The 12,079-nt window shown below is 36.5% G+C and overlaps 1 protein-coding gene across 1 annotated transcript; it reads right to left on the bottom strand.

The window, feature by feature from the left end:
- Positions 1-181: 181 nt before the first annotated feature.
- Positions 182-10,213, bottom strand: LOC104546905 (copine-3-like; the record flags this gene model as incomplete). The annotated part of the gene is made up of 10 exons (XM_010192413.1): positions 182-361; positions 1,805-2,041; positions 3,702-3,835; positions 4,462-4,513; positions 4,611-4,665; positions 5,113-5,246; positions 6,155-6,214; positions 6,783-6,869; positions 9,862-9,960; positions 10,079-10,213. Coding segments are annotated over 10 exons (1,104 nt in total), but the record flags the coding sequence as incomplete, so codon positions are not given.
- Positions 10,214-12,079: the final 1,866 nt, after the last annotated feature.

The following is a 12,079-nucleotide window of genomic DNA, read 5'->3' as shown; positions in this document are numbered from 1 at the left end:
CCGCTCTTACATTTTAAAATAAAATGCACCAATGTAAAGTCTGTCTCTCTCAGATCAACACCAAATATTAACACAATTACAATTTTGGCCCTTAAAAGGCACACTTGGCAAAATGATTTGCAGGCAAAAGCTAACAGATGTTACCATACAGAGGTGTGCGTATACAGGTATACAGAAGTGTCTCGAGAACCAGTCTGCAGATGCAGCGAGTAAAGCAAGCACAAAGTCCAGGCTCCCCTGCTCAGTCCATTCACTTTGCAGCAGGGTTCTTGGGAGGCTGCAGTCTGTAGGTACTGAAGTAGTTCACCACCTGCTGAGGGACTTCCGCCAGGACACACTGTGCCAGAGCTTCCCTTGGAGACTTACGAAAAAAGAACACCAAGTTTCAGTTTCCACCAACTGTTAATGGAGATCCTAGGACAGGTAATAAGCACTTTCTCTACCAGGCCAATTTAAAGCCATCATTTTACAGAGGAATTTACACAGTGCCCTTGTGGGACAGATGGAAGCTACCCTGACATCTTTACTTTCTCACTCCCATTACCAGGACCCAGAGGGTGCCTTGCTCCACTGAAGAAACGGAAAGTGGGTGCACAAAGGGCCGCCTTGTCGAAGATATCATTTGTCATAATAAATACACACAGAGGGCAGACATCAAACTTCAGCCATATAAATGCAGCCCCACTATCTGCATTAGATGACCCTTCAAGGGCTTAACCATCTGCAATGTTTTGCACTAAGTCTCATCTACAGTAACTGCACTGCTACAGAGCCGCTCTTCTAGAGATACTGTTTTTACTGTAAGACTAAGTACCCATGGGAAAAAGTGCTCCTTTCTCTAGAAACTGAAAGCATTTGAATATACTCATTTTATAGCGAATATTGACCCTAGTTAATCTACATCCAAGGGCACTATTCAGTAAACATATTCTATATTGATTTTGTTCTTCTCCTTTCAGTTTGCTTGAGTTGCTCTGAGATTAAACAACTTGTATCAAAAGTAAAAATAAAATGTCAAAATAAGAAGGTATAAGGAGAATTATTAACAGGGTTAATAGTAAGAAACAAAACAAAACTGGATCATATTAGGATGGAAATAATACTAATCTTATCTTCACCATCCTGATGAAATATTGAGGGTTTTGCTTGGTTTTGGTTTGTGGTTTTTTTGTGTGTGGTTTCTTTCTTTTTCTTTTCAGATCAACATTTTCAGCAATATGACATTTAAATGTCAGACTATATTGGACTGTGAATATTTTATTGGGTTCTACAGCAAAAAAAAAAATCAATACTTCATTCTCTCACCACCTATTTTTTTGGTATATTTGCTTTAATAAAAAAACCTATCATCACTAATGTGTCCACACATGATTTCTACTGATTTTGACCTCCCTCCACTGCACTAAAATGTGAGACTAAACCACATTTACAGAGGGGTATCCACAATAAAAAACATTTTTCCATAAAAGCAAAACTACAGTAAGTTCCTTCTCCCAAATGAAGAACATATCCATTTGTTTAATCAAGTCTGAGGGAGATTCACAAAGGTTACTCCCCTGCAGCACCTCGTCAGAAACGCAGCGCTCAAACCAGAAATGAGGTCTTTTTAAAAATGAATCAGCTCACCTAAAGGAAATCCTACTGATGCAGAACTCTTCTTTTTTTCAGTATTTGATAAGCACTTATGTCAGATTTCAGAGCACGGTTAGAGACACTGCAAAAGCTTAGGACTATACATAGGATATCCCAGCAAACCCAGCATAACTCTACAATATTTATTAAGAATACCATGAAGATTACTTACATTTTGGAACTTCCTGAACGGCACAAACTGGACAATGTCTCTGACAGCCGGTTCTCCTGACGAGGACCTAAGAACTCCATTGTCACCATCAAGAAATTCCATAGCATCGAAGTCTGCTCCTCCAACACCAACAATGATAATGGACATGGGCAATTTCGAAGCATTAACTATGGCAGTTCTAGTTTGGTCAAGGTCTGTTATCACACCATCCGTTATGATAAGAAGTATAAAGTATTGCTGTCAAATCAATAAACACTGTGTTATGACAAAGAAACCGTAAATATGTAGGCATGTACACTTAGAAAAATACACATACAGACTACATACCATTGTCATTTTGAGCATGTTCAATGCACTCACTGAATTTTACAGTTAAACACCTAAGTTGTGGTCAGGCTCCATCAGTACAGTCCAAAGAAATTTATAAGGACAACATCTTGTTGCCTCTCCAAAATCCTCATTTTCAAATTTCTTTAATCATTTTTTCTAGCTGCTTTATGAAGTTAACTACCAAGACGTCTGAGACCAACTTGCAGTACTCTAATAGTTTACTGTAGTACCACTTGAGCTGCTTTCATTATACTACCAAGATTTCTAAAAATTGGCACCTTAGCCTTTGTTCCAGATTGAAGTATCAAGAACAAGCAGCACAACAGCTGGACAGCAATTGGGCAGCACAAATTAAAGTTTCAAAGGTACTCCCAAGTATTCTTATAAGTTGTCTTCTTCAGTACTTTGGTTCCCACCTTCCCTTATCTGCCTCCAAAACAACTGGATTTTCCCTTATCTCCTGTGTTCAATTACCACTGTGTCATTGCTGCCCACCACTCCATTCCAGCAAGAATGTCTACACAGCAACCATGATCAGAGGCTATGACCAGCAATTGACAGCACATCACATTGGATTTTTCTCTTATACTTATAAAAAAACAAAAACCATACAAAACTGGCAAAACAGAAACCAAAAAAACCACCACAACCCAAAACCAAAGCCCCAGCAAAAATATCTACAACATGCATTAAGTGGCAAGGCAGCTAAATTTCTTCAATACATTTTTTCAGGCAGAAAAAATTAATCTCTTGCTAGGCATATTGCACTCTCAGAAAAAAACCCCACAAACCAGTACAAGAGGTTTCTGCTGTTTTCCTAATACATATATATTGATGACAGTTACTGCTGAAAGACTACAAGGGAGAAAACTTATAAACCTCTTGGCATACGAAAATCCATAGCTCTTTTCCAAATTGGTTTCTACAGGTACTTTTATATGCAAAAATAGCTAACTTCATTTTTTGATTTTACATTACATTTGCTATCATCAATGCTTTAGGATATATATGGCTTCAGATTTACCAAACTTGCATGGATTATTATCCACATGATTCAATACTGAAGACTTGCTCTTCAGACTTCCAATTTTGTAACATGGTCAACAACTCACACATGCAATTTTAAAAGGAAGGTGGGCACAGCACATACAGCATCTAAAGCTTTGTAGTAAGGACAGTTAATTATCTATGTTGGTACACTGGTTTTGGGAGCTATAGCATCCATTTCTTGATTACCTTATCTCTCTCAGCTATCTGATGTGAAACAAGGTCTAGTTGATTTTTTCTCAGCTGAGGTTAAATCACTCTTCTATATGTAAAGGCTTAAATTAGACTTTAAGTCCTGTATAGCATTGCAAGAGCTTTGAATAGAAGGTGCCATGTATTTTTAAGTTGCTATTTCAATTCTGAAAATATTTAGTTAATTTAGGAGAGAATTATTTTGTAGAATCTGCAAAAATCAGTTAGCTTTTATCTCATTTTAGGGATACCAAACACTAATTCACAAGGTAAGTGGCCAGCTGTCAAAGAAAAAAGAAAAATACACATACTACCATGAAGAACTTACAGATGCTGTTTGCTGTTGTGTAGCTGCAGCAGCAAATCTTGCCACATGATTTATAATCGGAGAAAAATTTGTTGGCCCATGTAACTTCACTTGAGGAAGACAAGCCCGATATGCATCAACAATGCCTTGGATTCCTACAGAAAACAAACAAATTTTATAGTTTTTTTTCATATTACAACCAGGATATTTTGAAGCACTCAATCTTCCTAAAACACTGTATATCGGTTATTTAAAGTAACGATGCAAAGATTTAAAACTAACCATGATGAAAAAAAATTATTCATGAGCCATGGAGGTCTTCAGCCTGACCAACACTTAATGCACACGCTTAACATGCTTGGCTTTACATGAACAGAAAGGCCAAATACTGTGCGCGTAACTGAATTATAACGGTTCTCTTTGCCTGGCAGCCTGTGATCAGAGTCCATGCCGAACAGGCACTAGCAGCCTCATACTCAAACCAGACAGCTCCACACCAGCAGTGAAGCAGAATGAAGTGGCCCAACAACACGAGAGAACAGTTCCCAGCTCACCTGTCCTGTGCCCTAGTTTTTTCAAACACTTCTTTCACAACTCATTACAGAGACCAAACGCTATTTCTAATAACTAAGAAAATGGCTATAAAATGTTTTCATGCAACATGAGAAAACTCATTATTCAATTAGAACAACATGCTTCACAGTTCACCTTTCAAGTGGTTTTTATCTCTTCACCTCAGACATTTTATTCCCTAGGTCTGATGTTACTTTCCCAGACTTACCATTACAGAATGGGTTTGCTGGGTTAAAATTTAATGGGAACTCATGTGACACCTGTTAATACACAAAAGATACAGTCAGGACTGCATATACAATCTCCTCCTGAAGTTCTGTTTGCTGACTTATGTAGTGCATTTACATATCCCATTACCTGAAAAGAAGGTGGAATTTGTGCACCAAATCCAAAGGCTGGAAACATCTTGTCTCTAAAAAAGCAATTTTAAAGAAAATTAAGTGAGTGCCTTCCTTTAAACACTGTCATAGCTCAGTAAGTTTAGCTAATCGGTGCTGCTTTTGATCATTAAAAATGCTGTTAAGCATTAAGAGGCAAAATTAAAAGGAAGTTCCATCCTGTAATTGTTTCTAGGACCAAAACCAGTCTTTAACACCAAATTGGCAAGAATGCAAGCATTTATTTAAATTAATGCTTCTCTTTACATCACAGATGAAAAGCCTTGCTTGTCTGCTGTAAGCACAAGCTTCTGCTTGTGATTATGTGATTGTGCAGTGATTATGAAGTCTTTTTATCTCTATATTTCAGCTCAGAAATTTCTTTCTTGTATATATGACTGCATCTTCAACATTGGTTTGAGAAACTACCACAAAAATCTATCTATATCTAAAAATGATTTAAATAAAAATATAAAACTTACGTATCATAATCCTGAATGACCATTCCTACAGACCAAATGGCTGTTAGGTATTCATTAACTCCATTAGGACTGAGGTAATGCAGAGAGTCTGGAGAGCGAGGGTCTCCATTGGAGCCTGTAAAATCTATCCCCACCTGTCAAATGCAGTATTTATAATCAAATTGCTGTTAAGAGGTAAAACTCTATTTCTTATCTCTGGCAAAGTGCAAATGAAAATCATGAAAGAGCCGTAAACTGTAGTTACCAGGACATCTACAAATCTAACAGGCACAGTACTTACATGCAGGCTTCTTGAAACATTAAACACCCTTAAAACAATGCCACTGCAAACCCAGCAAAAGCTCTGCATCTCTCCATATGACAGGTTTTCTCTGTGTTTACTTTCAGTTCCCATTCACAGAAGCTCTTCAGTAGCTGTCAAATTAATTTCATCCTGTATCTTGCCATACACATCTTTCCCCTCAGAAGTATGAGTAGTCAGACACCACAGAAACCTAGAGGTGGTTCTTTCTCTGACTTCAATGGCTCTTCTTTGCTTTGGCAATGAGGCATATTACCCGGTTGAAGATATCTTACTGTTATTTGTGCTGTACTTGGTTCACAAATTACCTAACTTAAGGGTCCTAACCCATATGGTGGCTTCTGTATGTTACTTTCATTAAGTAAAAGGTCTTGAAAACCACCATCAAGAGCAACAGTGAAATTTTTGGTCAGAAGAAGGGGGGGGGCGGGGGGGGGAGCGAAAGAAGGGGCCCTTGTGAAAAGGAAACTTGAAGTAAATCAGAGAACTGTCACTTTCTCCTCAGTCTCCACGCACAGCTCAGCTAGTTCCTAAAAAAATTCAAAACTTTGTGCCATAAGTATAAAAAATATATTTTCTCTAAACAGACTCAATGTACTCTGGCAAAATGGCTTCGCCCCTCCATACTACAGAACAACAACAAAAAAATACAATAATCAAATGAAAAGCACAGGCAATCAATTATATACTGCAGTTTATTCCAAAACTCAAAAGCTACTTTATATAAATGGTTTAACTTACTGTGAAATTCAGCTGACACCCACCCATGATGTAATCAAGGAATGTGCATTCTACTATGATCTAAAAATAAATGTTAAAAGATAGAAATTATTTTCTTTAAATGAGAGAAAACCAGTATTATTGCAGCAACTTCTGAGGTTCCAGATTTGCTATCTTTACCCATGCAAAGCACTACTTTTACTCTATAGATATTGCAGTGGGAATATTTACAGCATGTACTATCACACACTCAGTGCATTGGAAATTACAGGCAGACAACAAAGCAGCTCCAAAAGCACTACCATTTATAAAACAACATATTATGACTGACTTACCAGATTTTAATTCACCATAAAATGGTGAGCTGAGAAATGCAGTGGTTCAGGAACGGACCTTACAAATTGGTAAGCAGCTTTTGCCATATAGATGGCATCTTCAAGAGAAAGTGAGGGGACAGGGGAGGACAGACACATGATCTAGCTTGTCCATCTGTCTCTATATATGAATCAGAGCCCTTACATATTTATTGTGTCTGGAACTTTCAGATATTTTAAGGGTTTTTACAGTTTGAGGGTGAAGGCATACTAGATGAGAGTTGTTATACCTGAACACTTACAAACACAGACTCATACTAGAATGTATTACTGACCTCACAGTGCTTAAAGCTCACAATGCCAGAGTTTTTATAGTTTTTTTTCTTCTGTCTTTTCTTTTCATTGATGCACTCAAATTCAACCTGCATGAATGCAAACAAACAAAACAAAAGCATTACAAATATAATTTATGCAACATATTTAAAAATTCTTCATTCGAGGGCTGATACTTTGGGCTTGGATTAAAAATGCATTTTATTTCACTATCAAGCAAAATGAAACACAGCCTGCACAAAATCAGCAAAAACCCACCAAATTATCAAGACACAAATTACCCAAACGCTTACAAATATGTTTGCTTAGACAACTGTATTTCAACTTGATGAAGAAATTCTGTACCATCTACCCTCTGAGGATTCTGCTAACAACTTTCTTTTTGGTAAAGGCATGGTGATTCAGGCAAAGCATCACTGTTTCCAGCAGCTGGGGCAGTAAAATGCAACTTAAGAGGTGTATGTTTAAGCTTTCCAAAATTAGTTGTTGAGGCTTTATCAACTAATCCAATACCCTAACTTCCAAGTGCAATCAATGGCCAACCAGGTTAAGCAGCTGTGCAGTCATGATGGCGCAACACAGTGTGTCTGGTGCATAAACAGTCTGAGGAAGTATTCCAGACATGCCTTGTGGCCCAGTGCCTGAAACAAGTTCTGTTGCTTTGGTTTAAGTTAATTAAGTTTCTAAAAATGATCTTGCAATAATCTTAAGCAAAAAAAATGCACTAACAAGGCCAGCACCTGAGAAGTCTACAGACCTCTTCTTTACCTTCTCTTTTTTGGACATTTCACCACCAGTATCACTTCTATTTGATGGAAACTGTCTTTCAGTGACTTGTTTCCATACTATGTCAATTGGTGAGGTACTTGCTAATAACAGCCACAAGATACATAGCATTTATAATCTTTCAACTACGTTATATAATCCTCCAACCAGAGCTCACTAACAGCATGCTTGGAGGGAATATACAGCTTAATGGAAGAGGAAAGTAAATTAAAAAAAATCTGCAGTTCTTCAGAGAACAAAAAGCCACCCATTCACTCCAGTCACAGTGTCAGCATTTTCAGCAACTGGGGATAGAGTCACACCCATACTCGCCTCAAGCAAACCTGAAAGAGGTCGTGTCAAATCTCCCACAGGTGCACCTGATGTCAGAACCACGGGAGTAACCGAAGGTCACATTTGGAGTATATAAAGTCAAATTCTCACGTGCACTAGAAATATTTTACAGACATCAAACTAACCAGATCACACAGGATTAGAGGTTAGCTCCTTTTAAAAGCAGAAGAAACCTGGAGCACGTTATTTGTGTTGTCTCTTATCCTCATCTCATCTTACTGACACAGAAGTAAGTTACTTAGATCCGGTATAGCCACCGTTCTCATGAAAAAAAACTTTTCCAGACAAACAAAAGCATTTCCAGAACTAGCACAGACAGATTGTAATTTAAAATATCTTTTCTTTAAGTTCAAAAGAGACCACACTTATTATGCTACTAGGGGAGCAACGAAAATAAATATTTGCATTCTCAAGGAGCCTTTACATAACATGTTTCATGCTGCATGGGAACTCACTATCACAGTTCTTACAAAAAACATGTGCTTGAAAATGTGAATGCACAAATCTGCTAGGTTTGTTTAATTTATGTTATTGCTCTATAACAAAAAATGCAACTTCTTTTTAAAAAAGAAAAAAGAAAAACATCTTGTTAAGAGATTCATAAAACCTTCATTAAAAAGCAGAAAAAATTATTTTATTAAATCTTCCTGCTCCCCGATTTATTTTTTTGCACAATTTAATTACAATAATAAGAAGGATCACTGTCGGTATTGAAAGGAAAACTGATATCATCTGGCCCCTGCAAATTTAGAAAAAAATGAGAAAAACACTTAAGAGCTCCAACTAGGCAGCATATGAATTACATGCATTCTGTATGAGTATAAAATTCCTCAAACAATATAAACCTTAAGAGACATTAAACTTAAAATCATGCATAATTCAAAATTAATTCGGAAAGAGATATCCAAAAGAAAAACATGGCAAGGCACAAAGGAGCAATCAAAACCCACAACAGTCAAGGTTGACTCTTCATATTCAATAGCTCTGAAGAATTTAATACAAAGGCAACACTCAAGATGTCAGAAAAGTACAAGCAGGCACTCAAGATACCCCTTTATTAATGCAGGAGCAGTTCTGCAGGTTCTACAGAACTAAAAGATGGTAAAATACTTTGACAACATGCATCCCCATAAAACAAAACTTGTATGGTAAGGTTGCTATGCCACCTTTCTTCTTCTAAATGTAAAGCTTGTCTATTAGAAGATTTGCAAATTGTTACAGTTCATAAGAACAGGAGGGATAATTTCACTTTAAAAAAGAGCCACCCAACATAACACATTCAGTTCCATTTTTGTGCAATGGCATAAGCGCTAATTTTCATCATGTTCAGTGAAGTACACATTATAGCTGGAAGTACACATTATAGCTATATTATAGCTGTGAAGTACACATTATAGCTATATTTCACTGGAACAGGCTGCCCAGAGAGGTTGTGGAGTCTCCTTCTCTGGAGACATTCAAAACCCGCCTGGACGCCTTCCTGGGTAACCTCATCTAGGTGTTCCTGCTCCGGCAGGGGGATTGGACTAGATGATCTTTTGAGGTCCCTTCCAATCCTTAACGTTCTGTGATAGCTGATAAGTGCTCTATTTGAAATAAAGGGTTAAATAAAATCTGAAAAATATACTAAAAGCCTTTTAACTGCAGTGAAATTTGTACTGTAATCTGTCTTTTGACAGTCTAAATTGTTTTCATTCTGTATTTTTTATCATTAGTGAAATTTATTTGTGCTGATGGTTGGGCATTTAGATATGTAATATTAAAAACTGTAACCAGGATGTTAATCCTCGGAAAGTGGATGCATTATGTAAATTGTGAGTCAGCCTCAACTACAGCAGCATTGTCAAGGTGTAGCCTAACACAATTTCAATATTGGCAAGTCAAGTGATTTAAGTTTTGCTCCAAATTGAGTACAATGGCTTATCAAAAACACACAGGAAGCTTAGAGTATGTGAGACTTACAGGTGAGGACCGAGACGCTTCCTTCAGTTTTGACATTGTAGTTTGAAAACTTCCTATGAGATCATGGGAACCATCACCATCGTAGTCATAGCACTCAACCTGAAACAAAGCATTATTCAGTGTTAGTAACAGAAATGGCCCTACAAAAGCAATAAACACCAACAGCATTTCTAGTTCAGGCAAACCTGAACATCCAAAACATTCCTCTATCTCTTACATCACGGAGGTTTTTCTCCTGTTGCAGACTTAGAATTGCATAGAGTTGTATCCAAAAATCATGGATTAAGATTGGGTAAAAGCCGATACACCCAATTTCCCTAAGAGCTGTGACAAACTGTCTCTGAGCATCCAGCTAAAAATTTAGTAAATCAGTTATTCGTGATCACAAGTTTTATTAATACTTTTATATTACTTTGTTAATCTTCAAGATAACTCAGATTTTATAAGTATATGAAGGTTCAGTCCCAAATCTAGAAACAAGACTTTAATTTATTTTAAGACTAGCAAATTTAAACAGTCACTATGATACACACTTCATGGATTGGAACATAAACTAAAAGTCCCTCTTTTCCTATACTCAATGTTTAATGCAAAGTTTTACTATTCAATCAACTCATCTTTTAACACCTCAACCCACCAAAGGCGGCAGAACAAGTTGAAAATAGACTTCTTTTCTGTTTGAAAACCTATCAGTTTGAAGAATGTGCCCAAATTGCCTTTCTAGATAACAAGTATTTATCTATAATAGCATATGATAATTCCATCTACTTCTGATATTTTATTTCAGTTTAGCAACAGACATGCTAGCTAACTTAATCAAATCACAGAAACCCACATGAATTTAATAATAAAAACTATAATTATAAATAATAACAATAATAAATCAAGAGTCAAAGAAGGAATCCCTGTTATTTAGGATCAAAACAAACTTCAAAAAAACTTTTCCGAATATATGGCTTAAACAGGTTTTCATATCTGTCTTTCCAGACTGAAAAAAATCCTACCTTATACTCAAAAATCAATTTAGTTCATTACTTGACCACTTCATTTACGAATAATGAAGTAAAACGAAACAACTTCAACATACAGCTGAATTTCTGAGAGGAGTTAACTTACTGAAAACACACAGTGATGTTGACATACAAAATGTGATGCTCAGATTGCAAGTTCTACACTGTACAGAACATGCCTCTATATTGCAGTCTGCACTACTCCTACAATTTGAATGCACTAATAAATAAATAACATGCATGCACATGCACTGAATAACAACTCAAATCTCATACAAGCAGCCACAGTGCCAACAGTCTAAATTTCATGGCACATGCTGTGTAAAAATTCTTTTGAATGCCACAAATTAAGCCAATCAAATACTCAGCCAAGTGCTTCAGTACCTGAAATTTAAAACTGAAGACATTTCCTAAGACAAAAGTTATGATACTTGTTCACAGCACAGTTATTTTTCCTTTTAAAGAAATTAAAATTTTGCCTTGATCTATTTGATCCATTTAAGCCAATTGGCAATACTTACTCCAGGTAAGACAAAAATATTTGTTTTGCTCCATGAATGCTCTCCTGGACACACAACAGTGCTAGGGAACCTCGTGATAAAGCTGCATCTCTATTCCCCCCAGCAGAACTAGGCATGCTTGCTCCAGATGAAAGGCTCACACTCTCAACAAAGACAAAAACTTCACTGACTGCAAACACACTCACGTGGAATACAGCAATAAATCCAGAAGATAAAACTTGGTTTGTACATTGCTGGGGATGCACAAACTAAGCCATTAAATAAGTGAAAAGACACTCATTATGGAAAAGTTGGTGGTTTTACTTACTATTGCAAATAGCCCATTATGTATACGACTGTGTGCATATAAAAGTGTTAAAAGCGTTGTTTAATCCTTCAACAACATTGTAATATAATTCTGCCTGCATTTTAATATTCAAAGTGATAGCTCCCAAATTTCTGAGACAAGACATAATCCTACTGCCTGTCTGCAAGTCTGTAACAATTCCAGATTCTATTTCCTCTGGAAATAAATGTGCACTTCTGAGGTAAGATTCCAAAGAACAGACTTTATTAAAATGATAATACAGTTGAGAGTAAATCCTTCTTAATAGATATATTTTAATATATTTTTTACAATGGTCTGTAGTTGTTTACTGAAAGGAAAAATATTTTTACAGAATAAATATATAAAACATAATATATTAT

The sequence above is a fragment of the Mesitornis unicolor genome, unplaced genomic scaffold, assembly GCF_000695765.1.
Source record: "Mesitornis unicolor isolate BGI_N332 unplaced genomic scaffold, ASM69576v1 scaffold19379, whole genome shotgun sequence".
Classification (NCBI taxonomy): Eukaryota; Metazoa; Chordata; class Aves; order Mesitornithiformes; family Mesitornithidae; genus Mesitornis; species Mesitornis unicolor.
This window is presented reverse-complemented; position numbering and strand designations above follow the sequence as displayed.